Source organism: Phocoena sinus, chromosome 3, assembly GCF_008692025.1.
Source record: "Phocoena sinus isolate mPhoSin1 chromosome 3, mPhoSin1.pri, whole genome shotgun sequence".
Taxonomy (NCBI): domain Eukaryota; kingdom Metazoa; phylum Chordata; class Mammalia; order Artiodactyla; family Phocoenidae; genus Phocoena; species Phocoena sinus.
The window spans coordinates 5,071,029-5,099,007 of NC_045765.1; the positions used below are offsets into that span (position 1 = coordinate 5,071,029).

A 27,979-nucleotide genomic window follows, 5' to 3' on the forward strand; every position below is an offset into this window, starting at 1 on the left:
GAAAAGGACAAACTTGTGTAATTACAAAAAATACAGGAAAAACTAGGAGTGCTCTTGAATGTGGACCTTCCCCCACACCCACTTTACAGATGTGGAAACTGAGGCTCACGGAGTCATTTCCTGGTCTCCCGCAACAATGTATGATGGAAGTCGGCCCATGTCCCTTCCCTGTGGGCGGTATGAGGTGGTCCCACATCCACCCCACCCCCTTTCAGTAAAAAACACAATGAAAGAGCTTAGAAAATGTATTCCTTTGTTCTTTTCCTTTGAAATAACACACACAGGCAGGGAGGTGGGGAGTGGTGTAGGTGGGGGAGGTGGAAGCATTGTGGGGGGTCATCCTGTCACCCCAAAATCCAAGTTCTTCTTTTACAGTCCTTTAATGGGGTTCCCCAAGGACTTGGAAGGAATGGAGAGGGGGTCCCCCAATAAGCCTAAGCTCAGGATCCAAATATAAAGTGCAGAATATACAGGGTGGGGGTACTGGGAATTAGGGCGGATGGAATGTCTGCTCCTCTCCGGTAGAAAAATAGACCTGGAATGAATTTGGGGGGCTGGGGAGTTTGGGGTTTGTTTTGCATCCTTGGATGCTTGGGTTTAGGGAAGCTGCTTCTGGCTTCCAACTCTGAAGTCTGGGGAGGGGCTGGCAGTGCTGGGAGATGTGTGCGGTCCCCTTAATGTGTCCCCAGCCTTGGATTGCCTCCTTGCCAGCCCCTAAGAAAGAGCGACTGGGTCCTCCAAAGGGACCCAGGCTCTGGGGGTTGTTATCAGCCTAGACAGTGGGAAGGGGGTGTGAGACGTGGCCCTGCTGGGGGAGTATTTGAGAGAGAAGTTTCCCTGCAGTCCAGGCTTTGCTGGGGAGGTAGGGGGTCCAGTGTCTGTGCAGGGCCTGGGAGAGGCATCTTCTCCCCTTGTGGCCGGCATGAGACGTGTCAGGACAGTGGACAAGTCCCATGGGTTTTCAAGCCGGGAGGCCAGGACCTGGGTTTCCTGGAGGCTCCGTAGACTATGGGGTTTGTGCCATGTGGAGAGAGGTCTCCAGGCTCTGGTGTGTGTCTGGGACGGGGGCGCGTGGGATCCAGGACACTGATTGGCCTATTGGGAGCTAGACTGGGGGGGGGGGGGCGTCTGAGCGTTCCAGATCTAGTGCTTGGGAGGACTTGGGTCAGAAACCAGGAGTTAAGGGGTTGGCATCCAGTGCCTGGAGGTGGTAGGGTCTGCCTCTTATGGATGAGGTTTTAGTACCCAGTGCCTGCAGTGAAGGGACTTGGGGTCCAACAGCTGTAATCGTCAGCACCCGCTCCTCTGCCATTGGGCTCTCGCGACTGTGGTCTGAGGAGTGAGGATCTGGTGGGTCGGGGCTTGGAAAGCTGGGATCCGGTGGTTGAGGGTATAATGGTTGAAATGTGGGGATCCGGGAGTCGAAGCAGAGGGATCCAGGACCCAGGGTCGAGGTAAAGGGATTCAGGAATCCAGTGGCTGGATGGAGGGGGTCTGAGATCCAGTGGTTGGGGCCCCGGGACCTAGGCATTGCACTGTCAGGATCCGGTGCGCTGAGGTTTCTTGATATCCAGAATCCAGTGGCCAAGCTTGGAGATCCAGGACTTGAAGCATGGGGATCTAGGATCTGCCAGTGGATCTAGGATCCAGTACTGCCTGAGGACACTGGATCTGGTGCCTGAGGCAGCTGGGGTCTGGGAGCTTAGATACATGGTATGTGCTGCTGTGGTCGGGGTATCAGGATCCATTAGCTGGGTTGCGGGGGATCCAGTGTTTACGACGTGGAGGTCCAGGACTCAGTACGTGTTGGGGGAGAGGGAAACGTGGGATCCAGTGGCTGGGATGTGGGGATGCAGGACCCAGTGGATGAAGTGTGGGGATCCTGTGGTCTGAATGCGTGGGGAGGGGGACCTGGGATCCACTGGCTGGGCCCTCGGTCTCCAGTGGCCGAGGTGTGGGGGATGTCACGATGGAGGTGAGGGATCTGGGGGAGGGGTGGGCTCTGGGTCCCTCACCTGGACGTGACCCCCAGGGCCTGCTTCATGTTCTCGTAGACCACGTAGGAGATGCTCACGGCTGGGATAACCTTCATGAAGTTGGGGGCAATGCCCCGGTAGAGGCCCCGCACGCCCTCCTGGGACAGGATGTGACGGAGCAGACCCAGCATGGACAGCTGGGGGGCTCCCTCAATGGAGGCTGGTAGGGGGTGGGGAGGCCAGGTAAGGCCAAAGGTCCCCCTCTCGCTTCCCCCTCCCCCCCCTCCCCCCCAGGGCTGGGCCAGGTGGCAACTGCAGCAGGAGGGAGGAAGGTTAGACTAACAGTGGGACCTACCACTCAGAGTCGGGACTTCTACTGGCCTTGGAATTGGCTGCTCATCTCTTCACCCCAATCTGGAGGCCCCAAGTTTGGGGATGACTAGAAACAGATCAGCTATGTGTGGAGGGGGAGGTGGAAGAGGGCACAGAAATTTCCTCTTCCGGGAACTCAATTCCTTCTCCCTTTTCCCAGCTAACTCTTACTCAACCTTCCAACCTCCATTTCAAACCAGCTCTTCAGGGGAGCCCTCCTTGGCACTCCAGTCTAAGTCCAGCTTTTCCTTCTCCCCTTTATTCAACCCTAAATCCATACTTCATTGTGGAATGATTTATTCACCATCTTCCTTCCTCTCCAGCTTGGGAGCTCTTTGAGGGTGGAGGACCACATCTGTCTTATGCACGGATGACCCCCGGCAAAAACCACAAAACACAAATGCTAAAATCCCCGAGGAAATTCTCAAAAAAGATTCAGGGATAGTAGCGGGAAAAGAAAAGAAAAAAGAACCTCAAAAGAGCAATACAGAGAAATACAGTAAAACAATCGTAGCCTGGCCCTGCTCCTCCTTTTGACCTCACTATATCCCAGCCTTGCAAATTAGAACCCAAGTTACCAGCTGGGAAAGCTGCCTCCCCAGCTGAGATGGCTAGGATGCTCTTCTGGCACTGGCTGTATCTGTTCTCCTACTTAGGGTAAAGGGCTCCCATCCCAATGTCACAGAAGGGTAAACTGAGGCCCAGAGAAAAGTAGGGACTTTAGTCAAGGCCATCAAAATCCAGGAGGATCCCAGCCCAGGACCCTGCCTTCTCATGGGAAGGAGCTGGGGATGGGAAGGTGGACCCAAGTCGTGAGACCTTCCCTACCTCCTCCTCCCACCCAGGCCTCACCTTGGGCCTGCATGCGGGTCCGGACCAGGGCCAGGGGGTAACTGGCTATCTGGCCACACGTGCTGGAAATGGTGCCGCAGGCCAGGAGCACGAGGATGCCCGGGTCGGCCGAGTCGTGGCTATACTGCTGGAGCCACCGGTTCTTCAGGGTCTGGCAGGGGTGGAAAAGGGAGGAGGGTGGGTTGGAGGTGGGCGACACCAGGACCCTGGCTCCAGCGGTCCTGCTGGCTGGCTTCTGTATCCCGTGATGGCTGGTGTTAGCCAAGCATTTTACCTGCACGCTCTCACTCAAACCTCACCTAAACCCTCTCTGGTATGTGGAATAACAGCCCCCCCCCACTGTTCCTGCCTTAATCCCTGGAATCTGTGAATATGGTACCTTCCGTGGCAAAAGGGACTTTGCAGATGGGATTAAGGATCTGGAGACGGGAGATTATCCCAGGATATCCAGGGGGGTCCGATGTCATCACGAGTCTCCTTGTAAGAGTCAGAGAAGGAGATGTGATGACAGAAACAGAGATCAGAGAGAGACAGAGAGAGAGATCTCGGGGAGGGGGGATGGAGATGCTATGCTGTTGGCCTTGAAGATGGAGAAGGGGCCATTAGCCAAGGAACATGGGCACTGCTGGAAACTGGAAAATGTAAGGAAACGGATTCTCCCGTAGAGCCTCCAAAAGGAAAGCAGCCTGCTGACACCTTGATTTTAGCCCAGTAAGATGCATTTTGGATTTCTGACCTTCATAACTGTGAGATAATAAGTTTGTGATGTTTTAAACCACAGTTTGTGCTCATTTGTTACAGCAGCCATTGGAAACTCACAGTCTCCAAGGTGGCCACCCTGCCCCTTACCCCTTACCACTTCAGCTCAAACCTGCCGACTCCAATGGCCAAGCATCCATGGCTCAGCCTGAGGATTTTATCTGGTCCCAGGCAAGGCTGCTCTAAGCACATAGGAACAGGTGGGCAGTGCTGGGAAATTAGCACCCCCAGAAGCAACCTTCAAATGATGACTGACTTGGTGTATCAATACCCCAGCTCCCTTGCCTCTCTGATGGGGGAATGTTCTACACTTTCTCCCGGAGGTCCCCACCAGGACTGAGCTCCACCTGTCTGCTGTGGTATCTTTCTTGATAATGCACTGTTATGGGTTTAAATGAATCCCCCACCAAAAAAAAAAAAAAAAAAAAAAGATGTGTTGGGGTCTTAACCTTAGAATATGACCTTATTTGGAAAAAGGGTCTTTGCAGACATAATGCATTAAGATGAGGTCATACTGGAGTAGGGTGGGCCCTTAACCCAATATGATTGGGGTCCGTAGAAGAAGAGGAGAAGAAGAAAAAGGACCCATAGGGGAGAAGACAGTCATGGCAACAGAGGCAGAGACTGGAGTGATGCGTCCACAAGCCAAGGAATGCCAAGGACTGCTGGCAAAGGCCAGAAGCTGGGAAGAGGCAAGGAAGGATACCCCCTACAGATTTCAGAGGAAGCATGGCCCTGTTGACACCTTGATTTTGGACTTCTAACCTCCAGAACTGTGACAACCAATTTCTGTTGTTTTAAGTCACCCAGCTTGTGGCACTTTGTGAGGGCAGCCCTAGGAAACTAATACTAAAGCATGATACTTTTTGGTTGCCTTCCCTTCCCTGTCTTACTACGTCCCCCCAAAACCACTTGCCCCCCCATCCCTGCTTCTGGAAGACCTCCAACTAAGACAAGTACCACTACAATTCCCATTTTATTGATGAGAAACTGAGGCTCAACAGAAGTTACTTGCCCAAAGCCACAAGATAAAGGTGACAATCAACATTCAGAGCCACCCCCAAGTCCAGAGCTGTGCCCTTGGCCAATCCCTTCTGAAGCCTTCTGTGAGGCCTCTGTAAATCCAGGATCTTCTTTTTGGCCTTGGGACTGGAATTGCTCATAGGTTTCATTTCCTAAGTCAATTCCAGTGCATTGGTAATGGCTGCCTGGAACTGTGTTGAGAGGGACTCAGTGCTGTGATAGATTGGTGATGTCTGGCCTGGGCATGGAAGGGGCAAATGAGAATCGTTTACCATTACTGCCTTTGCAATTTTAATAGTCGCCTTTTGGGGCTGGAGCTGCATTTGCCAAATAGGTGTTTTTAAGAGCAGTTCTGTTGAAAAGAGGTTCTGATGACTGGAAAAGTATGGCTAACACTGGGCTTAAAAAAAAAAAGGGTAAATCACTTTTCTGCAGGACTTCTCAGAGCCTTTAAGGGGCTAATTTAGATCTTGAAATGCCAAGAGGGCACAGGGCTTTTCAAACTTCTTAGACCTCTGAAATCCCTTTTGGGGTGAAGAATGAATGAACTAAGGCTGCAGAATAAGGTCTTATTTCTGCTCATGACTCTGAATGGCTCCCTATCACATTTAGGAGAAACCCAAACTCATGATCAATTGAGTCCTTGCTGACTCTTCAGCTCCCTCCAGCCACTCAAGACTTCCACTCAACAACAAAACAATCTCATCAAAAAATGGGCAGAAGACCTAAACAGACATTTCTCCAAAGAAGACATTTAAGATGGTCCACAGGCATGTAAAAAGATGCTCAGTGTCGCTAATTATTAGAGAAATGTAAATCAAAACTGTAATGAGGTATCACCTCACACTGGTCAGGATGGCCATCGTTCAAAAGTCTACAAATAATAAATGCTGGAGAGGGTGTGGAGAAAAGGGAACCCCCCTACACTGCTGGTGGGAATGTAAATTGGTGCAGCCACTATGGAAAACAGTATGGAGGTTCCTTAAAAAACTAAAAATAGAGTTGCCATATGATCCAGCAATCCCATTCCTGGGCATATATCTGGATAAAACTATGATTCGAAAAGATACATGCACCCTTATGTTCATAGCAGCACTATTTACAATAGCCAAGACATGGAAACAACCTAAATGTTCATTGCCAGATGAATGGATAAAGAAGATGTGGTACATATATACAGTGGAATAGTACTCAGCCATAAAAAAGCATGAAACATTGCCACTTGCAGCAACATGGATGGACCTAGACATTGTCATACTAAGTGAAGGAAGTCAGAGAGAGACAAATACCGTAAGATAGCACTTATATGTGGACTCTAAAAGATGGCACAGATGAACTTACCTACAAAACAGAAACAGACTCACAGACATAGAGACCAGACTTACGGTTACCAAAGGGGAAAGGTCGGGGTGGGGAGGGATAAATTGGGAGTTTGGGATCAGCTGATATATACCACTATATATAAGATAGATAAACAAGAAGGTCCTACTGTATAGCACAGGGAACTATACTCAATGTCTTGTGATTAACCATAATGGAAAAAAAAAAAAAAAGACTTCCATTCCTCCAATAGGCCATATTCATTCCTGCTTCTGGACCTTGGCATTGGCTGTGCCCTTGTTCACACTCCCTCCTTGATATATTTTCAGCTCATCACTCCAACACCACCTCTCAGAGACATTCCTAGACACGCCCCCCTCCTGCCCATGGCTACTTTCGATTGCACGTCTTGTTTATTATCTTCTGAGAACACTTCAGGATCTGCAATTACTTACTTGCTGGTTGACTTGACTCCTTTGTTCATTGGAGGGGTGTCCCGGGAGGACAAGAATTATGTTGTACTCCCTGAATGCAGCAGCCAGCACAGTACCCAGAACACATGGATGCTGAGGACACAGTTGCTAAGTGAACGGGTGAATGAGTGAATGCATGAAAAAATGAACGAACCAATGAATGAAGCCTTGTCTCACTTGGCTCCGTAGACACTGGGTGCTGGTAGGGCAGGTACGGATGGCAGGTACCGGGGATCTTAGATCAGGACCAGCTACGTCATTTGCGGGGTCCAGTGCGAAATAAAAATATGTGAGGTCCCTTGTTCAAAGATTATTAAGAATTTCAAGAGGGTGACAGCAAAGCATTCAACCAAGTGTGGAGCCCTTCTGAGTTGGTGACTCTACAGGTTGCCTACCCATGAAGCTGGGCTGGATACAACGATTGGGGGTGGGGGGATGCCTGGGAACTTCAGAGGCTGTGCTAATTGGGAGAACCTGGTGATCCCACCAGGAGAAGGGAAAGGCAATGGATGAGGTCCCTGGAAGAGAAACAGCAAAAACTCCCAGTTCCTGCTTCTCCTGATAAAGGCCCCGAGATGCTGGTCACGGGGTATGGATTTTATGGTGGCGGCAATGACTGAAATGGCCTTGAAGACGATATTGGCCTGGAGATGGAGGCGCGTTTTGGGGGGGATGGGCATCTTTGAAGCTCATCTTCGCCTGCTCCCACGTTTCTGTGGGAGCTAGAGTGGTCCCCGACTTTCACATGTCCTGAGACCCGGGAAGGCCAAAGTACAGATGGAAGGTTCTTGCGGTGGGAAGCGCAAGAGTGGCGGGGCAGGTGGGGAGGTCCAATGCCTGAAGGAGTTCCCCAGAATCCCAAGGCCCACAGTGCTTTGCTTCTCCACCCCTAGCTATGGAGGTCAACTGAGCCAGCCCCACAGGAAGGACAGATCCCAGAGAAGGGAGGACCACAGACCTCGTAGACGGCCAGGTCGATGCCTGCGTAGGGGATGATGCCCAGCACGTTGGGCAGGTAGCCGCGGTAGAAGGCTCGGGGCCCTTCTCGCTCCAGGATCCGCCACGCACAGTCCAGCAGCCCCTTATACTGGCCCGTCCGGCGAAGGGTCAGCCGTGTCTTCAGTACCTGGGGAGAAGCCGGTTATCCCTGGAAAAGCTGCCTTCGGAATCACTACATCCAGGAATGAAGACACTTCGAAATTGTACCTCCTAGATGGAGATACCCTGACAATAACTGAATTAAAAGAACCACTTGTGGGACTTCCCTGGTGGTCCAGTAGCTGGGACCCTGCACTTCCCTTGCGGGGGGCATGGCTTCGATCACTGGTCGGGGAATTAAGATCCTGCATGCTGCTTGGCGTGGCCAAAAAAATAAATAAACAAATAAAAATATAAATAAGTAGAAGAACCACTTGCTCTAGAATCTTCTTCTACCCCCAAACTCTATACCTACAAACTGGTTACGCCTATCAGACTTGCACGCACTGTTGTCTCCCAATATCTTGTTACTTTCTCCCTTATCTATAGAAACTGCTCTTTTCAGCAAGAATACAGCCTCTAGAAATAAAGACTACATTTCTCAGTTTCCCTAGGCACGTAGCCACGTGACTGAGTCCTAGCTGATGAAACAGATGGTGAAGAGGTATGCAAGGCTGTCAGAAAGCATCCTTAAAGGCAGGGAGGTGTTCCTTCCTCTGTTCCTCCTTCTTGGCTGGAGCATGGATGCTGTGACTGGAGCACAGCAGTCATTTTAGTCCATGAGGTGGGTGCCACATGCTGAGGTGGTAGAACAAGATAGAGGGAAGGAACCTGGGTCTCTAACACTCTGAAGCCACCAGACCATCCCTGAACTGCTCACCTCCGGACTTCACTTATGTGATTTGAGTTTTCCGTCACTCAGAATCCTAAGTGATGCCTGGCACAATCTGAAACTTGAAATGATTTCTCCAAAAGTGGTTTCACCTAGAAATGATTCCCTTGGGGACAAGCATCATGGAAACCAGTATCCTTCGATGCATCATATCCATAAAGGGCTGCACCCCACAACTGTTATTTAAACAGCTAAACCAACACTACTGTGATACCCAGACCAGCTACACATGAAAGAGCATTGCTCTAATGAGCTACAGTCTGAATCAAGAAGAAGCAAAGTTATAATCCCAATGCTTATCCCACCTTGGAGTGAAATGGTTATTGCAGGCCCGCCCCCAGCCCTGCAACGGAGCCTCTGCTAGGGCCCCTCCTTCTCACCTCCATGGGGTAAATGATGGTTTGGGCTGTGGCACCAGCCAGGGAGCCAGCCACAAAGCGCTCCTGCACATGCAGTGTCTCCTGCTGCCCCCAGATGGCCCGCTTGATCTGAGAGGGAGACACAGAGGTGGCGGGACCTCAGGGGTTGGGCCTTCAGTGCACCTGGACCTTCCCTCTGCTGTCCTCCTCCTGGGCGCATCCCGAAGGGGAGCAGATGCCCACTCCTGGGGACCTGCAGACATCCCCCACCCCCAGGCCAATCCTGCAAAGCCTCCTGTCCGTAGCCCACGCCTCCCCCTGCCTGCCCCCACCTGCTCATAGGCCATGAACTTGATTGCCGACTCAGGTGCAATCTTGAGCACGTTGATCCCGTTGCCACGCCACAGGGAGCGCACGCCCCCCTCTTGGATCATGCTCCATAGGCCTCCCAGGATGTTCAGTCGGTTGGTCTTGGAGGCGTGAACCTGGGTGGGAAGACCAGGTGGCTCTGGGGACCCCTCCAGGGGTCCAGGCCTAGGGAAGGGGGTAGGTCTCTCCAGGGCCCCTCACCTGCATGAAGACCTTGAGGCGGTCCAGGGGGGCTGTGCCCGTCCGGGACACGGCACCCGCCATCGCACCCGCCACCAGCTGCTTCCACCACACGCCCGTCAGCTTCTCCTGCTCCGAGAACTCATCCGGGACAGTCAGGCACTCGCCAATGTCCAGGACCTGGGGATGCAGAGGCTGGGGGTGTCATGCCCCAGTGGGGCTGGGGGGATGCAACTCTGCCCTAAACTGGGGCGTCTCCCCCATGAATCCCAGGGTACCCAGCAATGAATCCCAGTCCACCAGTGAATCTCACTTGGAGAGCCCGAGATCTCTCTTGGACCCCTACCAGATCCAGCCCTGCAGTCTCCACAAAAGATAATAACATCCTTCCTGGGGATCTCCACCAAATCCCATCAAAGCATCCTATTCAAGTCTCTACCCCACAGGGGACTTCCCTGGTGGTCCAGTGGTTAAGACCCCATGCTTCCACTGCAGGGGGCCCGGGTTCGATCCCTGGTTGGGGAACTAAGATCCCACATGCCGCGTGGTGTGGCCAAAAATAAATAAATAAAAGAGAATATATATATTATGGGAATTCCCTGGCGGTCCAGTGGCGAGGGCTCTGCGCTTCCACTGCAGGGGGCACAGGTTCGATCCCTGATCAGGGAACTAAGATCCTGCATGCCGTGCAGCACGGCCAAAAAAACAAAACAAAACAAAAAAAACCCCAAACAACAACGACAAAACAAACAAGCCGCTGACCCATAAAGATCCCTCTGGAGCCAATCGGATCCCTCCAAAGGATCCCAAGGGTCTCCCACGTAAGAATTCCAGAAGATACCTCCAGGGCCACACAAGATCCTACCAGGGACTTCCTATATATGGAGCCCAGCAGATCCCTCCTGGGGGTCTCACCAGATGCCCAGGGGTCTCCCCCACAGAGATCATCCCCCCTCTAGCATCCTTCACCTGCAGACTTCTTAACCAAGCCCCTCATGGGTCCCCCAGGGTGGGAATCTCTGGACCTCCCATGAGGATCTCAGCAGGTCGCGTGGATGGACCCCTCGAGATGCCATCAGTCAAGGATTCCCACCCGGGAGATGGCAATCCAGAGCGCTTCCTCCCTCCCAAGTTCCAGTAGATCACGTGAGACCCTCTGAAGACAGTGGCTTCCTAACTTGTCTTTTCAGCAGCGGAATCCTTTATTGAGGGGAATAGAAACCAGCAGAAAGAGAGCCATGTGGTTGAGGGTGGGAGACCAGATGCCCCATCTGGTGAGCCCTTTCTTCCCTGAACCCCCAGAGGCCCCACAGTAAGTCTGAAGGGTCCCCATGAGCTGGCAGAGACCTCCCCAAATGGGTCCCGGGAGCCCCAGATGGAGGAAGAGGAGAGCAGAGCCTCATCCCTCGGCTGCTCCCAGTGGGCTCCTCCTTCTAGAGTCCTGAGCCAGCCCCTCCCCCCATGCGCTGGGGAAGAGGGCCCGACCACCAGGCTGGGACAGCCGCCCCCCACCTCACCGTGGAATGCTTCCAGAAATACAGCACATCTTCCACATTCTCCAGCGAGTGCAACAGGAAGTGGTCACGCCATTCCTGCCAGTCAATGGTCATGGTGTCATCACGGTCCATGCTGCGGGGGGAGGGGTACAGGTGGGACAGAATCAGTGCCTGGGTCCAGGGGTGAGCTGAGTGAGGTTCCTGTGGATTTGGGGGGTAGACTGAGCTCCCCATTTTACAGAGGGGGAAACTGAGGTTCAGAGAGGGGAAGCAACTGGGCCAAGATCTCAGCTCCACTGCCTTGGGATTGGATCTGAGGCTCAGAGGCTCAAGGTGGCTGAGGGGTCTTGGGGACCTGAGTTACCTGGGATTCTGGACACCCCGCTACTCACCTGTGCAGGATTTTCTCTGCCTGCTCCAGCGAGATGGAAATGCCCAGAGCTCGGAAACTCTGCTGGATCTCAGAGACGTCGATATGACCTGGGGAGGGGGCCCGAGGTGGGGAAGTGTGTGTGTAGGGACCCCAAGACGGAGGACCAGGACAGCTTGGAATGGGGATACTGAAGAAGACCAGAGGATCCAGGAACCCAAGGTGAGGTTTGTGGCGGGTTGCGGGGGGTCCTTGACCCACTGGGATCAGAGGGGTAGAACTGGGCCATATTGGGGGGGGTCTTCTGTTTGATGAATGAATGAAGGATTGAATCCAGGGATAATTATGGGGGTCCCTATGCCACAGGGGGTTGAGAGGCAATATTGGACACCCAGAAAAAGCGATGGGGGTGTCTCTGTCTCATAGGGAATCCAGGAGCAATATGGGGGGATCTTTGTCCCACAGAAAAATAAGACTAATAAATAATAGTGTCCCACTCCAGAAGGAAAAGGAGGTGGGATAGGCCGGCTGGGCCCCAAACCACCTAGCTGGGGGTGAAGAGAGCTCCCAAAATAGCCTGTGAGTCATCAGGGAGAAGCGGCCCTCCCTCCTCCTCCTAGCACTGCCAGTTCTAACCCCGTTGGCATCTCCAGGGCCCCCACAGCCCCATCCCTGGGCCTTACCATCCTGATTCCGGTCCAGACTGTGGAACAGAAGTAGCAGGCGCTGTTCCCGCTCCTGCAGATAGAGGATAAACTCCTCCAGGTCAAGGCCACCATCTGAGTCAGCATCACCCTCAGGGGAGATGCCCTGGAAGGGGGGAAGGGACAGAAGGAGCTCTGGGAAGCTGCTCCCCCAATCTGGAGGAGGCAAGACAAGCTTATGCCCCAGGAACCCAGGTCCCCCTCCCCGAGTCCTGCACCTAGAGGACCAGGGCGGGGAAGTCACCCCTTCCCTTGATCATCTCTTTCCTCAATAAGATACCCAAGGCCAAGGTAGGTCTGTGAGGTGGACAGTGGTTGTCCAGTTTTCCTGGTGAGCAAAATGAGGCTCTCCAAGGTCAAGTCACTTGTTCAAGGTTACAGAGCTGGGAAGTGAGTAGGTGGACTTGGGCTCTTGTCTCTGAAAGCCTGTCCTTCCAGGTGTCTCTTATATGAACTTGTCCACATGGCAGTTTCAAGAGCTCTCCCTGGAGACAGCACTGGGCAATGTGGGGCAATGACATCCACACTGAACATCTGCAGGGCCTCTGTTTTCCCATCTGTAAAGTGGGAGGTTGACTGGAGGTCTCAGGGTGCTATGGAGACAGTCCAGTGGCATCTGGGCCTCCAGGTGTGGGGGGACACATGCACGGGCTTGGGGTCAAGTTCCTGCTTTGATAGGTGCATCCCCAGCTGAGGGTGGCATCGGATAGGATTGGGTCCTTGGCTGGGACAGCCTGGGGCATAGAGCCAAGCCCAGGAAAGGACAGGGAAGGGAAGGTAAACATAGAGGCTGGGGAGGGTGTGTCTCCTGGAGGTGGGTGCAGGCCTTGTGTCTCGGGTTGTGCAAAGAGTTCAGAGAAGGGTGTGTCCCGGGCAGTGGGCAGGAAAGCGCACGCGGCCCCATTCCCAGGCAGACATCCCTCACCCCGAGGGAGGAGGGGAACGGGTTTGGCAGCCGAAACTGCAGGCCTGGGGCCTCGGTGGTCCTGTCTTGAGCGAGCCCATTAGGCCCGGACACGGGCGGGCAGGGGGGAAGGGAACAAGGACGCCCAAGCTAGGAACGGGTCCTGGAGAACAGCCACAGGCAGTCCCGGGCTGCTCCCGGCGCTCCATTCAGCGGCTCGGGTTACCCTGCGCGGGCTGGGCTCCAGCGCCACGAGCCAGGAGGGGGTCCCTGCAAGGGTACCTGTTGTGCTCCGCGGTCCGGGCTGCCCCCGCCCAGCCGGGCCAGTCCCTGGCGCAACTCGTGGACGTCCAGGCGACCATCCTTGTTACTGTCCAGCTCCTCGAAGAGGCGACCCCAGCGCTCACGCCGCTCCGCATCGCCCGGGCCCCCCCGCATGGCGCCCGCCCCGGGGGGAGGGGAGGCCCGGTAGCGGCGGCCTCAGCGGGGGCTTGACAGCTCCCCCTCCCCCCAGGGGCCCCGGAGGGCCAGCTTCGTGGCCACTGCCACCGCAGCCTCCGCGCTGTCTGCCCGGCTCTGGCACTTGTAGGAAGCGGTGACTGCTAGCCGTCGCCGCCCGCGCCAGAACTTGCGTCTCCTCCGCATTGGGTGGGGGAGGGGATGGGGGCGGAGCTGGGGGGGCGTGTCAGGGATGCTCTCTTATTAGCACAATCTAGGGAGCAACCACGTTCATTCTGGGAAGGGGGGTTCGAGAGATCAATGATCTCAGGTCTGGTTTCAGAGTTCCGTTTCTGCGTGCCTCAGTTTACCCTCTGCCCAAGGGGACGAGGTAGGGAGATGTCAGGGATTGGGTTACATAATCCCTTTCCACTTGACCTCCCTCCTCTACTAATCCTCCTCAGGAACTAAAGTTCTCGGTTTCCCTAGACGTACTCAGAACCAATTCTGTGCCATCTAGCCCTGCAACAGCCCGCCCGCTCATTTCACATTGCCTAAGCGGCCACAGAAGCAGAAAATCAAGTCGCCTTGCTCTCCCTCCATGTTTTCTTCCTGCCCGCGCGCCTCCTTTCTCGGTCCCACTCAGACTGGGAAACAGAAGATCAACGCGTGGCGCGGCTGCAAAGTCGGTTTCCTATTGGTCAGAGCCGCAGGAGCTGTGCCCTGCGGTCCCGCCTGGCTCACCCTTCTAGGCGGGGCCTCCCCACTGACCCCACACCGCCTTGGGCCCCGCGGCACCCGGCTCGCCTAGCAGTCTTAAAGGGGCCTCTGCCGGATCCAGACGCCGAACAGACTGCTTTCTCCGGATCGGCCTAGGGGGGGAATCTCAGAGTCCCAGGAGCGGCTGGGGATAAGGACCGCGTTGCTGGAAGCGGGGCCCCAGCCTGTCGCGCTCGCTGCACCTGCCAAATGTCCCTCCCACTAGTTTAGGGCGCAGTTTCTCGATTCGCCATTAGGGGGAGGAGCGCCCAGATCTTTTGACAGCGAATAATAATAATAGCTAACGTTGATTCATTGCTTTGCACAAGCCTTGGCCTTTTACTCACCCCTCGCGTCGTCCTCGCTAAAACCCTATAAGGTAAGTGGGACTGGCTTTCCCACTTCACAGGTGACGAAACAGGAGATTAAGCCGCTCACCGCAGTCCACATGCCCAGGAAGGGGCAAAGCAGACATTTAACTAGACCTGGGATTCTTACCCAACATCGCTCTATGCCCTAGAAGGGATTAATTTTCCCTTAACCATCACTCTGCTCTCTAGAGTCCCCAGGAGGGGGTCGTCTTATTATCTTCGTCCTTTATCCAAAGGACGATCGTGAAGGCACACATGGTTCCCACTCAGCTCCTGCCCAGACAGGTGTGCTCAAACGAGCCTCTTGTAGAGGGTCCCCTCACAGACGTTTTCATTCACAGGTCGCCCTTGCAGGTGCCGTACAGATATTTTCCCACGGAGATGCCCCAAACAAATGCTTTCTCACAGATGCATCCTTGACAGGTGGACCTCAAAACACATGAGCCCCCCCCAAAGATGTGCTTCAATGTGAGTGTGCCCCATGCAGGCGTGCTCAGGGCTTCCTCTCGTGTGAACTCAATTCAATGCAGCTGTTTCCTTCACCTCACAGGTATGTTTCTCAACAGGTGTTCCTCCACCCAGGAATGCGTTATAGAGCCTCCCCCGCCATACATATGTTCCATTTAATCATTCACCCGTACGGGGCTCTTTCCATATAACTGGGTCCCCTACAGGTGTACTTAGATGCAGGTATGTCTCGTACAGGTGTTTCCAATACCTTTACACACAGGAATTCCTTCTGCAAGTCTTGTTCATTTCATAGGTGAGCCATGCAGATGCATTCCCCAAACAGATGTACCCCGCGCCAAAGTGCCTCAGCCAGGTGTTTGTAACCATGCAGGTGTGTTCTATACAGCTGTTTTCCACACAGGTAGGCTTCCATTCAGCTGTACTCCAAAGAGATGTGATTCAAAGCAGATGTCTCCCATGGGTGTTCTTACACATCCGTGCAGATTTCTTTACACGTTTGTTCCCATGCAGGTGTGTCCCACACCAGTGTTTTTTCATTAGAGGCTCCCCATCCCGGTCTGCCCCAGACAGGAGTGCCTCACACATCGGTGACTCCATGCCCCGTGTGTCTCCACACCTGGACGATTCTACAGATGCACCTGCAGTGCAGGTGAGAGGCCCCTTTTACACCTGCGCGCTTCCGCTCCTTTTCACTCCTCCCGATTATGAGATTGGGTTCCCGGTACAGGTGCGTCCGCGGCGCGGACCCGCCCCCGCTTGGCCCCGCCCTTTCATCTAGGCTCAGGTGCACAAGCCGGAAGTGCGCTCACCTCCAAGGTGAGTGACTAAACTTTCCGGGTCACGTGAGCCGGCGGAGCTGGAAGAGTCCGACCGAGCCACTGACCGACGGATCGAGGGTTCGAGCGAGGGACCGGGGTCGGGACCCTGAGCGGGGTCGAAGACGCCCGGGCCAGGTAGGGAGGCAGGTCACGCGGCTGGGCCTGCCACCCCTCCCCCCTTCCCTTCCCTTCCCCTTTCCCCAGCCCAGGAACGCGCCGCCCCGTGTTAATCTTTAATCTCTGACCTCTGGCGGCGGGGGGCGGGGCGGGACTCTTGGGTGGCCGGCGCGGGTCGCCCCTCCCAGGGGCCTGCGCTCGGGTCCGGCCCCCTCCCCCACGCTCCGGCCTTTCTCCTTTCCAGCCCCCAGGTGCGGGGTCGAAGGTACCCCCCCCACCCACCGCCCGAGATGCGGTAGGAGCGGCGCACGCGACAAGCCCCGTCCCCGGTGCCACCAGCCCGTCACCCGGCCCATGGCGAGCCCCGGCCTGGGGCTGCTCTTGGCACTCGGCCTGCCGCTGCTGCTGACCCGCTGGGGCCGGGTCTGGGGGCAAAGTAGGTACCGGTCGGGGGCACTGGGGGTCCGGGCTTAGAAGCGCTGGGTGCCTGGGACGCTGAGAGGGCAAGAACCCAGGAGCGGGCATGCGATGCCTAGGTCTGGGGTAGGGCTGGGGGCGTAGAATTTCTGTGTCCTTCCTTGGACGGTTGGAGTTGGTCTAGGAGAATTCCTGAGTTGGGCGGAATTGTGAGCTGCCGGGAGAAGAGGCCTGCGGTCCGGAGCCTCAGTAGGGTTGAGCAGTTTGGGGGAAATGGAAGCCAGGAGGAGGCCTGCCTGGGGCTCCAAGCCCAGGTGGAGCAGGTTGACCAGAGGTGGGGACGCTGCCTTTCAGTCCTGTATTCCAGTTTCGGGAGCCTGGGGGGAGGTGTGAGTCAGACACTCCAGGGAAATGCAGGATCCGCCCAGATCCTGAAGGGCAGAGGGAGGGCTGGAGAGGTGAGGCTGGGGTTGGGGGGAGGGTTGGGCTTCCCCACACCATCCATTACAATAGCCCCCAACTCTGCGCAAACTGCAGACCGCTGTTGGCTGATTACTCAGCGCTGGGCTCCCCTGGGTAAGGGGTGCCCTGTGGGGCAAAATGAGCGGGGCCAGCCCCTATGTGGAGGCCGCTCACAGAATGAAAGACTCAAAAGGGCAGAGTTCTAACGAGGGGAAATGGCCCAGGAAGATGCACATGCTTCCAGATGGGAAGGATAGATGGGGATTCATTTATCTTCTCTACCACCGCCCTGCAGCACCGGACCCCACTGTAAGTGGGAACAGCACAATTACACCCTCTGGCCCCAGCCCTGGCTCCAATGGGGCCCTGGTGAGTTGGGGTATATGTGGGAGAAGAGCGGCAGGGATTTTATTCGGGAGGCCCCCGTATGGCAGGTGGGAGGGCCTAGATTCCCAGAGGCGGCAGGCTGCACAGTGGGGGAGGCACTGGAGAACCCTAAGTGGGAGAGACCAGAATATCAACATGGCAAATGGGGAGACCGAGAACCCCAGGAAGGGGATGGGCAAGAACACCATGCCTGGCGGGACTTCCCCGGCGGTCTAGTGGTTAAGACTCTGCGCTTCCAGTGCAGGGGGCACAGGTTGGATCCCTGGTTGGGGAACTAAGACACACACGCACACACACACACACACACAAAGAATACCATGCTTGGCAAGTGTAGGGGGTCCAGGAGCCCCCTATGCCTCTCAGCCAGGGGGAGGAGGGATCTAGGAGCCTAAGATGCGGCAGGCGCTTGGGAGAAGGACCCCAGACATGGCAGGTGGGGGAACCTGGGAACCCCAGATGTGATATGATGGGGGTCAGGAACCCTGAGTGGAGGAAGCCAGTCACCAAAAGTGGTGGGTGCCGGGGGAGGGGATTAGCGTTTCCAGATAATTCTCAGGCGGGGGTGGACGGGATGCCCAAGTTCAGGTGGGTCACACCTGTGTCCCCCCCATCCCCCGCCAACAGTCGCAGGAGGCCACCATTGCTATCATCGTGGTCTTCTCCCTCCTGGCCGCCCTGCTCCTGGCCGTGGGCCTGGTACTTCTGGTGCAGAAGCTTCGGGAGAAGCGGCAGACGGAGGGCACCTACCGGCCCAGCAGCGAGGAGCAGGTGGGTGCCCGAGCTCCACCGCCTCCCAACCTCAAGCTACCGCCTGAGGAGCGGCTCATCTGAATGCTGGGGCTGGCCACAGCTGCCTCCACTGCTCAGGACTGCCCAGCGCTCAGCTGCATGCAGCAGCTGCCACCGACACACCAGCCTCTGATGGCTCCGGAGGACTTGGGGGGGCCACGGGGCACCTGCCGGGCGGGCTCTGCTTGACTCTGCCTGCAGCTGGGGTGCTGGGGCTGCGGACCTGCCTCCCCGCTTGCTGCACCATCGGCCATCTGTCTGCCTGCCACACAGGCCCGACACCCCCCCTCTCCTTTCCTTTCAGTTCTCCCATGCAGCCGAGGCCCAGGCTCCCCAGGACTCCAAGGAGACGGTGCGGGGCTGCCTGCCCATCTAGGTCCCCTTCCTCTACCCAACACCCTTCCTGGCTGTGTGACCTTGGGGGAAGGCAGAGCCCTCTCTGGGCAATCAGACACACCCAGCGCTTAAGAATAGAAGGGAAGAAGGTGCTTCAAAGACTCTGCCTTTGAAGGCAAGGGAGACTGAGGCTGCTTACTTTATGTATATCTATACAATGGGTAGAGCGATGTAATAAAACCTTTTTGTGAGCTGGTGGGGGCAGGAGTTAGCCTAGATGGAGGAGACACATAGGCTGTTGAGAGATGAATGTAAGGTCTCGAGGGTCCTAGGGGCTGGGAGGGCTTCCTGGAAGGGAAAGGCTTTTAGCTGCACCTAAGAACCAGCCGGAGGCTGCCTTGGGAGGGAAGGTGGGGAGCCGGGTGGGTGTCTGAGCAGAAACAGGGCTCCCAGGTAAACCCACCAGGAAGAACAAGCCTTGGGCTCTTGCAGCTTTATTGAGGGGCCAGAGTCTCCTCCAGACCCCTGATGCTTAACCTTCAAAACACTTTTTAAGCTCAGCAACCCTGGGCCGGCTCCTGGCCTGGAGCCCCCGCCAGTTCCTAGCAGGAGGATCAGGGGACCTGGGCGCTCCTGGCTCCTCGTGGGGCTGGAGGTGCGTGTGCTCTGGGAGCAGGACCTCCGAAGGCTGGGTTCTGGGGTTCTCTGGGGAACCGGGATCCGAGAAAGAATCAAGGACTTGGGATGTCCAGGTAATATCCGAGTTGGGCTTCGTGGGGGTCAGAAGTGGGGGGCTTTCTCGAGGGCTGGGTGCTGTGGAGAGCTGGGAGCAGGGACTCTCCTGGGCTGTGGGATCCTGGGTTGCCTCGTGGGGAGGGGAGAGGCGTAGAGGCTGGGGCTCTGTGAGAGAGGAGCTGGGGTCCCCTTTGCTGCTTGGGTCTGCAGAAGCTGTCGAAGACTGGGACGGAGAAATGATTTCTGGGCTGGCCTCTGAGGGCAGCTGGGAAGTGGGGTGCTTCGAGGTGCTCGTGGCATCTGAAGGCTGGGGGGTGTGCAGAGGCGGCAGGCCGACAGAAAGGGACAGGGGCTGGGGCCCTGGTGGTTTCTCGTCATCTGCTTGCCATCTCCATCTCCCTGGTATGTCGGGCTGGGTGGGGATGGAGAGATGGGCACGTTGCTGGCCTTTAAATGAAGGAGGGGCCGGCAGGTTGGATGAGCAAATGGGGGAGGGCTGGGGGGGGCTCTCACCAGGCTGTGGCAGCAGTCCAAACTCTGGCTTGGCCGCAGGCTGCTGTTCCAGGTGGCTGTCACGCTCAGGCTATCCAGAATCTCGCTCAGCAAATCCAGTTCTTCTCCGGACCCAAGGAAGCTGCCATCCAGAGCTTCCTCTGCCAACGGTCCCTGGGCATCCTCGGGGCTCAGAGAGGGTGTCCTGGGTGAGGATGGGCAGCCTCAGGTATCTGCCCCAGACCAGCTGCTCTGAAGGGTCTGGAGTTTTGGGGCCCACTTCCCCAGGAGTCCCGGCTCCCCACTTCCAACATTGCTCCCTCCCTCTGCCTTGGAGTCTTACTCCTCCCCCAGGGACTCGGAAGGTCTCTCTTCCCGCTGGAGTCTCCTGCTGGGGCGAAGGGGCCGATTCTGCAAAGGACAGATTTGAGGGCTGGGGCCTCAGGAGCTACAGAATCAGGGGGTTCTATGAAGGGGGGAGTGGGCGCCCCATTTTGGGGGTAGTCGAGATGTCTGGCTGGAGACGGGATGGGAGAAGGACTTGGTGATAAGTCCAGGTACATGCGTGGGCGTGGGGTTGGGGCTCTTACCTCTCCAAAGTGCTGGGTGATAGGCAAGCGCTGCTGCAGGCAATCTGAGCGGCTGGTGAGGGAAGGGGCCCTCAGGGAGCCCCCCCTCTGCAGGCCAGAGTCCCCATCCTAGGAAGAGGGTGGGTGAGCCAGGAGCCCCTCCCCCCGCTGCCCCGCGGCGTTGGCTACTGGCTTTACCTTGTACGTCAGAAGGCTCTGCACACCCTTCAAGCCACACTTCGCCTACGGAGGAACCGAAAGAGACTGAGAATCCAGAGCGATTTGACCCTGGACATTTGAGAACTCAGCCCTCCATCCGTGAAGACACTTTTGTCTTGCCATCTGCTCCTGTGTGTCTCAAAATATATTCAGGTTCCCCCGGTACCCCCTAAGAAGTCAATACCAACTTGCCCCTTTGACTAACACAGAAGGAATGTCACTGGAGGAGATAACCCCCAAATGAAACAGGGAATGGCAAAGCCAGAACGTCGTAAAAGTGAGTCAGTGTTCAAAAGCCGAGCAAAGAAGAAAATCCGGCAGACGATTGCGAGCTGTGGAAGTTGGTCCCAGGAAAATCTGGGGCTTGGGAGAAAAACCAACCACAAGGGCAGAAGCTGGGATTGTGGTGTCTCAGGACAAAAGATGTTTGCCAAAGAACCTTGGTTGTCATTTTTAAATAGGAAAGACCTGATGCGACAAAAATGAATGAACACGGTCAATGGAAAATAAAAGTAGGAAACATGGTAAATGAGTTAACTGCTGGTTTAGTTCTGATAAACTGTGTGTGCTCTAAACGTGGGGTTAAACCGTCCTCTGCCTTTGTCACCCTGGTAAGTGGCCTGTCCAGCCCAGCCTCACCGAGCGGTACATGTTTCTGACGGCTGGTTGGGTCTTGGCCTTGACGGAATGCAGGAGGGCACCACCACCTTTCTGGGGAGAGAAAGCCAAGGAAGAGAGGCTTGGGCACGTGGGGTTATCCCAGACCCCACCTGCCCACCCCTCTCCCTCTCTGAGTCTTGATTTCTTCACCTCTATCTATAAATGAGCATAGTAGGGATGGTGGTAGGTTTGATTTAATCCCACAATAAACACCAAAGTGTTCGGTGTTACTACCTTTAGGTTGTCTGCCCAGAGCTGGTAGGAGCGAAGGGTCCCTGGAGAGAGGAGAGAGGAGAGAGCACTGCCAGGGTGGGCAGGCTCAGACTGGGCCACAGGTGTGTATGTGTGTGGGGGGGTGCTCCGGGGCCAGGTGCAGAGCTCACCTGAGGAAGCCCCGCTACAGGTGATCTCCTGCTCAAAGAGGTCTGAGAAGCCTTCTCCCGTGTTCAGCTTCTCCAGTCGGCCTTCGATGAACTGGGGGTGGGGCAAAGGGTCAGAGAATCAGGCTACCCCAAACATCTGAATGCGAGGACTGGGGATCCGCTCGCCCTCAAGACATAGAAGCCATCCCCGGCCCCTCCAGAAACCCAACCTTAGGTCCCAGGAGTCTGGAGCCCACCTCAGGAAGCCAGAGGTCCACCGTCTCCCCGCCCGTCCCCACCCCAAGTCAAGATCTGTCTTCAGGGACCAGACCCTGCTCCTCTCAGGGTCGGAGGAGTAGGACTCTGCCACTCCAGACAGGCCCCCCTCCTCTCAGTGACCTTGAAGGAGGTCGGCCCCACCTCCAGGGACCCTGGAAGCCAGCCCGCACTGAAGGACCCTGAAGTTCATCCCACGTTCTTCCAAGAACCCAGGAGTCCGGTTCCACCTCCCCCGCTACGTCCCTAGAATCCAAGAGTCCAGCCTTCTCTCCCTCCACCCTCGACCCAGGAGGTTCCCGCCTTAGGGACTCAATAATTTCGTTCCATCCCAACCTCCTCATGGACCTAGAGGTAGATCTTATCCCTGGGAACTCAGGTCAGGGGCTCCCATTTTTATGGACCCAAGAGTTCAGTCCTGTCTCTCCCACCCCGGAGACCCTGGAGTGGGGGGATCCGGCCGGGCCAACTCTCGCCCCGCCCACTGGGTCCAGGCGTCCGCCCCTGCAGCCCCGGCTTCGGCCTCGGGATCCGGGCGTCTGCGCCCCTAGCCTCGCCCCTCCGGCCCCAGCCCCGCCCTCCGGATTCTGGCGCACCTGTTTGAACAGCTGCAGGTGCACAGCCCGCCGGTGGAAGGCCTGCAGCGGCGCTCCGGGTTTCTGGGCCAGGAAGGCTTCTTCACTGAAGGTTACAGGCTGGCCCTGGAAGAAGGACTCGGATTCTAAGCTCCCCCCGGCTCTCCAGGGTCCCTTATTCTGCTTCCCATATTCTACCTTACATCTACGTAGCAAACATTGATGGAGCGCCTCTGTGTGCCTGATGTCCTGCAGGGCCTCGTGGGCTGCAGGGAGGACTTGGGCTTTTACCCCGAGGGAGGTGGGAGCCCTGGGAAGGCGGTGGGCAGAGGAGGGGGCGGGGCCTGACTCAGACGCTCCCAGGTGACCTCTGGCGGCTGCACGGAGGTCAGACTGCGGAGCGCGGAGGGTGGGAGCCCGCGAGAGGGGACTCATGGTGACGGGCGAGCGCGCTGATCCAGGCAAACAACAATGGGGACCAGGCCGCGGTGGAGACAGAGGAGGGGGAGAAATGGACAGCTTCCGGCTGTGTTCAGGGCAGAGTCGAAAGCAACATCAGATTCTCAGATAATAGAACTCCCTGACCATGTTTTTATAGAATAGTTGTGAAAAACTGGGGAGGAGGGGATGTCAGGGTTGAAAGTCAGCAGATCAGAGTCCTGGCCTCAACACTCACCCGCTGTGGGGCTTCCAAGCCTTGGTTTCCTCATATGTAGAATGGGACCATAAGAGTATCCGTCTCATAATACTGTTGTGAGCATTAAGTGAAATAATAATTGCAGCGGTAAAACCTATCATTTATCCATTGTGATGTGCCAGGCAGTAACCGAGCATTTTGCTTATGTGCATTTACAGACTCACGCGACCCTTTTGGGTAGGTACTGTTGGGATCCCATTTTACAGATGAGTAAACGGAGGCACAGAGTAAGCGCTCCATAAACGCTAGGTATTCTTATTCTGAATCCTTCAGGGACCCACGGAGTCTCTCCCTCTCCGTCCCCGAAGCTCACCGGGCCGCAGACTAGCGCATCGCGGTACCCCCCGAAGAGCAGGGCCTGGGCTTTGAGGAAGAGACGGGACACCCCTTCCCCGGGGGCCAGCGCGACCTTCCTTAGCCGCAGCCTCAGCAGAGACACCTGGAGGACAAGGGGGCAGCGCTGAGCAGGCGGGTGCGGCGCCTCGTCTCCCGGATGCGGCAGGAGGGCGGAAGGGGGTGTCACTGACCACATCTGGGGGCAGTGCCTGCACGTCGTCGAAGGGCGTCTCCAAGGTATTGGAGTCCACGTTCATCATCACGACGTCCTCCAGAGCTTTCTCCCGCACTCTCTGTGTTAGGGATTTGGAGTGGCGATGGCCGCTCAGAGCCCGAGGATCCCCGACAGGGGAGGATACCTGGGGGTGCACTCCACCCAACCTTGCCATCCAGGTCCGTACTCACTTACCTCGACGAGACTGGCGTGCACTCCGATGAGGTAGGGCATGGGCGCGCTGCGGAAGACCGAGGGGGCCGGTCATGCAGGCGCCGCCCCCGGGTGCCCAGGACCCTAGGCCTCATCCCCAAGCCCTGCCCCTCTCCAGCCCCTGCCCCTCACCAGCAGTAGTCCAGCAGATGCGGCGGCAGCGTGGGGATCAGCACGTGCTCCCAGCGCATGGGGTACAGGAGAGCGCAGGACGCGTGGACACATGAAGTCAGCTGGGGACGGGTGGGGGACCGTGGAGTCAGGGCCTGGACCCCCAGCTTCAAGGACCCTCTCTGGACGGTGGCTCTCCCGGCTTCATATCCCGTGTCCCCAGTCTCGTGCCTCCCTCCACCTCCCTTCCCCACCCGCTACTGGGTAAGAGGTGAAAACTCAAACCCCTTTCTTGTGAAGGCCAAGAATTCCGCAAATTACAGTGCTTGGAACTGGTGGTGCCAGGACTCAGCACGTGCTAGTCCCTCTCTCTAGGGGTGGAAGCTGATATTCAACCCTCCAGAATCTCTCTCCTTAGGGGTAGGGCAGACTCAGCCCACTGACCCCACCCCTAGGGAGGCGGAGCTAGAATTCAGTCCCACCCCCACCCCCAAGTCCCGCCCCTAGGGGTAGAGGCTGAATGCTAGCTCCACACCTACCCCGTCCTTCTCCCCTAGGGGCGGAGCTAGAATTTAGCCCTCTCTGATCTCACCCTCCAGAGGGGCGGAGCCAGTCTTGTTCTGGCCCATAGTGGGTGGAGCCTGGACTCAGCGCTCCTGAAGCCGGGGGAGGGGGTACAGCGCAGCCCGCTCTGATTTCCCCCGTAAAGGTGGAGCCAGGATTCAACTCAACCCTGACCTTCACAGGGGCTGAGCCAGGACTTTGCCCTCGGGTCTCGCCCACTGGGGTTAGAGCTAGGAATCCGTCCCGATGGTCCCGCCCCCAGGGGCCAAGCCAGGCCTCGGCCCCTCCCCGGCCCGGCGGTCCCGCCTCACGGTGCTCAGCTTTCTGGAGGTGAGCAGGACCCTTCGCTCTGCCAGGAGCGCAGCGAATAGCCCCACGATGTTGTCGTCGGTCACCGCCACCACCAGCTCCGTTAGGTTCCTCTGAAGAACAGAGAGGAACGCTGGACGCGAGGGGCCACAGGATCTGAGAGCCCTCTCCGGGTTTCCGGACCTCTTCCCCCCTCCCAGAGTGCCCTCTCAGGTCTCCACTCACGTTCTCAGGAATGGATGGCAGGCGGCCGGAGTCGGGGGCCACGAAGCAGGAAAGCTGGCGGGGGGTTTATAGGGGGACCGATCCGTCAAGGGGTTCGCCTCACGTGGGTGCCCAACCTTCCAGTGTCTCCAGCTCTGCTCACCGGCATGCTCTTCCCCGGGCCAGGGGACGGGATGCCTTGCGCACTGGAGATCATCACTCCGCTGCCCTGGGGGAGATGTGGTGTGTGGTCCTCAGGGCCGGGGTGCAGCCTCTCCAGCCACCTGAGGTCCAACGCCCAGGGGGAGGGGGTACTCACCAGCTCCAGCCCCACTGAGTCCTGGGTCCCGGGAAGGGGCTGCTGCAGCAGATGTAGAAGAAGTTCGTTGACCTCTGAGACCTGGGTAGGGGTGGGATGCCTGAGCCACAATGCGGGGTGGGGACTCTGAGGGTCTTGACTCAGGCTGGGTGGTCTGGAGCCAAAGGGGCTCGGTCAGGCCTGGGAATTCAGAGCCAGGCTGGGGCCTTGGTGGGGGTGGGACGGGGAATGACAGGGAGAGCTGGTCTCACTTGATCCTGTGCCAGGAGGTCCCCCACTGTGTTCAGCAGTTTGTAGAACACTTCAAACCAAGGCAGGTGGCTGCGGAGGGTGGACACAGTTTTCGTGCAGTGCCTGTAGGCAGAGGCCCTTCCCCCGGCCCAGACCCCCACATCCCACACCTGAGGATGCAGAGACAGCTGTGGGCACCAGCCCGGAGGCGGGAGAAACCAAATCTGCGGGTGCCGGTCAGGTCCGTGAGGGCAAAGGTGAAATGCTGTACGGCGGTGCTGGGGGGCTCCCTGGGGGCAGGAAAAGCTCTCAGAGACCTGGGCATCCCACCCCCGTGAACCCCCCTCCCCTTCATGCCCCGGCAATGCTCCTAGTACTGCGTCCACCAGTCTGGGGCCCTGGGTGTATAGGTCCCTAGTTGTCAGCGTCTCCGGTTCTCTGAGGCCCTGGGTCCCTGAGACCCTGGGTAAATGAGTCCCTTTGTGTATAGGTCACTATTTGTCAGGGTCCCCCGGTTTCTGAGTCCCTGGGTCTCTGAATCTCAGGGGCCCTGGGTATATGATCTCTGTTGTCTGAGTCTCTGGGTGTTTGAATCCTGGGGGGTCCGTGAGAGGTCTGGGTCCCTGGGTCCTTGGGTGTCTGCTTCCTTCCATACCTTTCCACATCAAAAGGGAAGCAGAATTTAGGCACCGTCTGCATAGCCTCCTGGGGGGTGGAGAGAAGCACACACTGCTTGGCCACTCAGGTTGGGCTCCACCCCTAAGCTCCCAGTGGTCTGACATAGGGTCCCCTCCCCCAGGGGGACAGGCCCTGGCCCCTGAGGAGCAAGGAGCCAGCCTGCATACCTGGTCCCGGAAGTCTGGGGGGAACTGCCGCAGGATGGGGGGATCTGCACAGAGAGCAGGCTCCTAAGTTCAGGGTCCCGGGCCCACCCTCCATCTCGACCCCCATCCCCAGTGATGCCCCTGACTCACCCTCTTGCAGGGAGGGAGGGTAGGCCGCTTCGAAGAACCAGTCAAACAGGGCAGGGAGACCCCTTCTGCAGGGCAGGAAAGGGTTCAGTGTGTCCAGGGATTTGCTTCTGTGTGTGTGTCTGCACCTGTGTGTGACTCTGTGTGTGTGTGTATGTGTGTGTGTGTGTGTCTGCAATTCTATTCTGTGTCTGCCTGAAAGGATGAGACTGTCCAGGGCATGTGTCAGGTAGGACTGTGCATATGTGTGGCTGAGCCAGTGTGAGGGTGAATGACATCCCCATTTTCTTGGGTGGCCCTGAGGGTCCCTGGGTATATGTGCGAGGCCCGGCCCAAGTATCTCTGTGTACGTGACTTCATGGGGCCCTGGAGCCCTCAGAGTTTTTATCAGAGGAAAGAGGGCAGCGTGCCCTGGTCCTTCCGGGAACCCTGCAATCTCTGCCTTCCTGCCCTGGCCCCCAACCCTCTATCCATCTTGCAGAGGATGTCGGGACTTAGGCTCAGGGAGAGAGACAGAGGAAGAGAACGGGGAGTGAGTGCACACACACTGTCCCTGAGATTGGGAACCCCCTCACGCTGAGCTTCATCCTCACGCTGACACAAGTCCCACACAATCAATCACTCCTGCACATGGACACACAGAGCCCGCCCCCCCCACCCCCGCTGACCCCGGAAGCCAGGCTCCCCATCCCTGAGATACATCAAAAGGCAGAGGCTCGGGAGTTACAAACTTAGTCATACAGAGCCGGCGGAGAGCAGGGGAGAGAGAGAAAGAGAGAGAGAGAGAGAGTGGAAGGTCCCAGAGTGGCCCGAGTGTGCCTGAGAGCGGAGTCCATACTGTAGGCCAGCTGAGTGTCCTCCCCTGATTCCAGCCACCTGCCCCTGTGGCTCGCGGTCCCTCCCGGGCCTGCTGCAGCCTCGTTCTCCTTGGCCCCAGCCCAGGCCCGGTCTGGGAATCTTGGTCCAGAAGATGAGAGAGGGGGCAGCTCTTACTCAGCTGTGGATCCCATGGTCCCTGCAGGGCTGGCCCGGCGGGGCCCTTTCCTCATGGGGTGCTGGGGGGGCCTGTGCTTTCTCAGGGCTGGGCCCTGAGCCGGCTCAGCTTCCTGTGTGGCTGAGAGAGGAAGTTTAACGGGTGACGTCCCCAGAGGAAGGCCCCTGCCCCCACCCACTGTGAGAGACCCAGGCGTCCTGCCTTCTAGACTTCTACAGGATGGGTGGGCAAGAGGTGTGCAAGCTCAGAGCCCAGACCCCCCAGACCCATCCTCCCAGGAGGGTTGCATCTGGTTTCTGCCATCACACCCAAGCCTTCCCTTCTCCGTGGCAGCCAAGGACTCACAGTTTGCCTAAAATGCTTCCTCTTCCCTCAACTCTTTTTCCTTTGATCCCTCTGCGCTGGTCATTCCCCCCAGTACCACCAGAGGGAGCCAGGCTGAAGAGTGGACACAGAGGCACGAGGAAGGTAGACAGACAGCAGACAGAACACAGGCACAGACAAACAGACAGCACACACATGGCCAGGGAGTGACC

At 56.9% G+C, this 27,979-nt stretch overlaps 3 protein-coding genes across 13 annotated transcripts; 1 reads left to right on the forward strand and 2 right to left on the reverse strand.

Moving 5' to 3' along the window:
- Positions 1-236: 236 nt before the first annotated feature.
- SLC25A23 (solute carrier family 25 member 23) lies at positions 237-13,637 on the reverse strand. Of its 4 annotated transcripts, none has more exons than XM_032628229.1 (12): positions 13,310-13,637; positions 12,103-12,229; positions 11,442-11,529; positions 11,071-11,182; positions 9,575-9,733; positions 9,337-9,489; positions 9,026-9,133; positions 7,734-7,901; positions 6,758-6,883; positions 3,201-3,351; positions 2,016-2,196; positions 237-1,639 (listed from the first exon to the last, which is right to left on the reverse strand). In XM_032628229.1, exons 1-12 carry the CDS (start codon positions 13,463-13,465, stop codon positions 1,621-1,623), a joined length of 1,548 nt encoding a protein of 515 aa, XP_032484120.1. In that variant the 5' UTR covers positions 13,466-13,637; the 3' UTR covers positions 237-1,620. The 4 variants fall into 4 exon arrangements, with proteins under 4 accessions (XP_032484120.1, XP_032484121.1, XP_032484122.1 ...); XM_032628232.1 differs by lacking the exon at positions 237-1,639 and adding an exon at positions 2,332-2,415 and having other exon boundaries at positions 2,062-2,196; XM_032628230.1 differs by lacking the exon at positions 6,758-6,883 and having other exon boundaries at positions 13,310-13,635.
- Positions 13,638-15,865: 2,228 nt separating this feature from the next.
- CRB3 (crumbs cell polarity complex component 3) lies at positions 15,866-18,498 on the forward strand. Its single transcript, XM_032628017.1, has 5 exons — positions 15,866-16,019; positions 16,246-16,437; positions 17,176-17,249; positions 17,892-18,035; positions 18,361-18,498. The coding sequence occupies exons 2-5, from the start codon at positions 16,356-16,358 to the stop codon at positions 18,430-18,432; spliced, it is 372 nt and encodes a 123-aa protein (XP_032483908.1). The 5' UTR covers positions 15,866-16,019; positions 16,246-16,355; the 3' UTR covers positions 18,433-18,498.
- A 77-nt stretch (positions 18,499-18,575) lies between these two features.
- On the reverse strand, positions 18,576-27,807 carry DENND1C (DENN domain containing 1C). Of its 8 annotated transcripts, none has more exons than XM_032628009.1 (23): positions 27,443-27,563; positions 26,453-26,517; positions 26,324-26,367; positions 26,134-26,183; positions 25,649-25,768; positions 25,499-25,568; positions 25,248-25,328; positions 25,092-25,157; positions 24,950-25,003; positions 24,727-24,837; positions 23,873-23,973; positions 23,723-23,768; positions 23,505-23,606; positions 23,291-23,416; positions 22,302-22,406; positions 21,451-21,541; positions 21,302-21,342; positions 21,047-21,118; positions 20,387-20,431; positions 20,210-20,317; positions 19,963-20,030; positions 19,641-19,824; positions 18,576-19,539 (listed from the first exon to the last, which is right to left on the reverse strand). In XM_032628009.1, exons 1-23 carry the CDS (start codon positions 27,496-27,498, stop codon positions 18,925-18,927), a joined length of 2,421 nt encoding a protein of 806 aa, XP_032483900.1. In that variant the 5' UTR covers positions 27,499-27,563; the 3' UTR covers positions 18,576-18,924. The 8 variants fall into 8 exon arrangements, with proteins under 8 accessions (XP_032483900.1, XP_032483904.1, XP_032483902.1 ...); XM_032628013.1 differs by lacking the exon at positions 27,443-27,563 and adding an exon at positions 27,288-27,430; XM_032628014.1 differs by lacking the exon at positions 18,576-19,539 and adding an exon at positions 27,789-27,807 and having other exon boundaries at positions 19,664-19,824; positions 19,963-20,317.
- Positions 27,808-27,979: the final 172 nt, after the last annotated feature.

Coding starts and splice junctions, on each gene's coding strand:
- CRB3 (XM_032628017.1), top strand. CDS start 16,356: ATGGCGAGCCCCGGCCTGGGGCTGCTCTTGGCACTCGGCCTGCCGCTG. Junction 17,250..17,891: donor CTGGCTCCAATGGGGCCCTG/GTGAGTTGGGGT, acceptor CCCCGCCAACAG/TCGCAGGAGGCCACCATTGC. Junction 18,036..18,360: donor GGCCCAGCAGCGAGGAGCAG/GTGGGTGCCCGA, acceptor CTTTCCTTTCAG/TTCTCCCATGCAGCCGAGGC.
- DENND1C (XM_032628009.1), bottom strand. CDS start 27,498: ATGAGGAAAGGGCCCCGCCGGGCCAGCCCTGCAGGGACCATGGGATCC. Junction 21,119..21,301: donor TCTGGGCAGACAACCTAAAG/GTAGTAACACCG, acceptor TTCTCTCCCCAG/AAAGGTGGTGGTGCCCTCCT. Junction 19,540..19,640: donor TGGACTGCTGCCACAGCCTG/GTGAGAGCCCCC, acceptor ATCCCCACCCAG/CCCGACATACCAGGGAGATG.
- SLC25A23 (XM_032628229.1), bottom strand. CDS start 13,465: ATGCGGGGGGGCCCGGGCGATGCGGAGCGGCGTGAGCGCTGGGGTCGC. Junction 12,230..13,309: donor CGGACCGCGGAGCACAACAG/GTACCCTTGCAG, acceptor CCCCCCTTCCAG/GGCATCTCCCCTGAGGGTGA. Junction 9,490..9,574: donor GCCTCAAGGTCTTCATGCAG/GTGAGGGGCCCT, acceptor CTTCCCACCCAG/GTTCACGCCTCCAAGACCAA.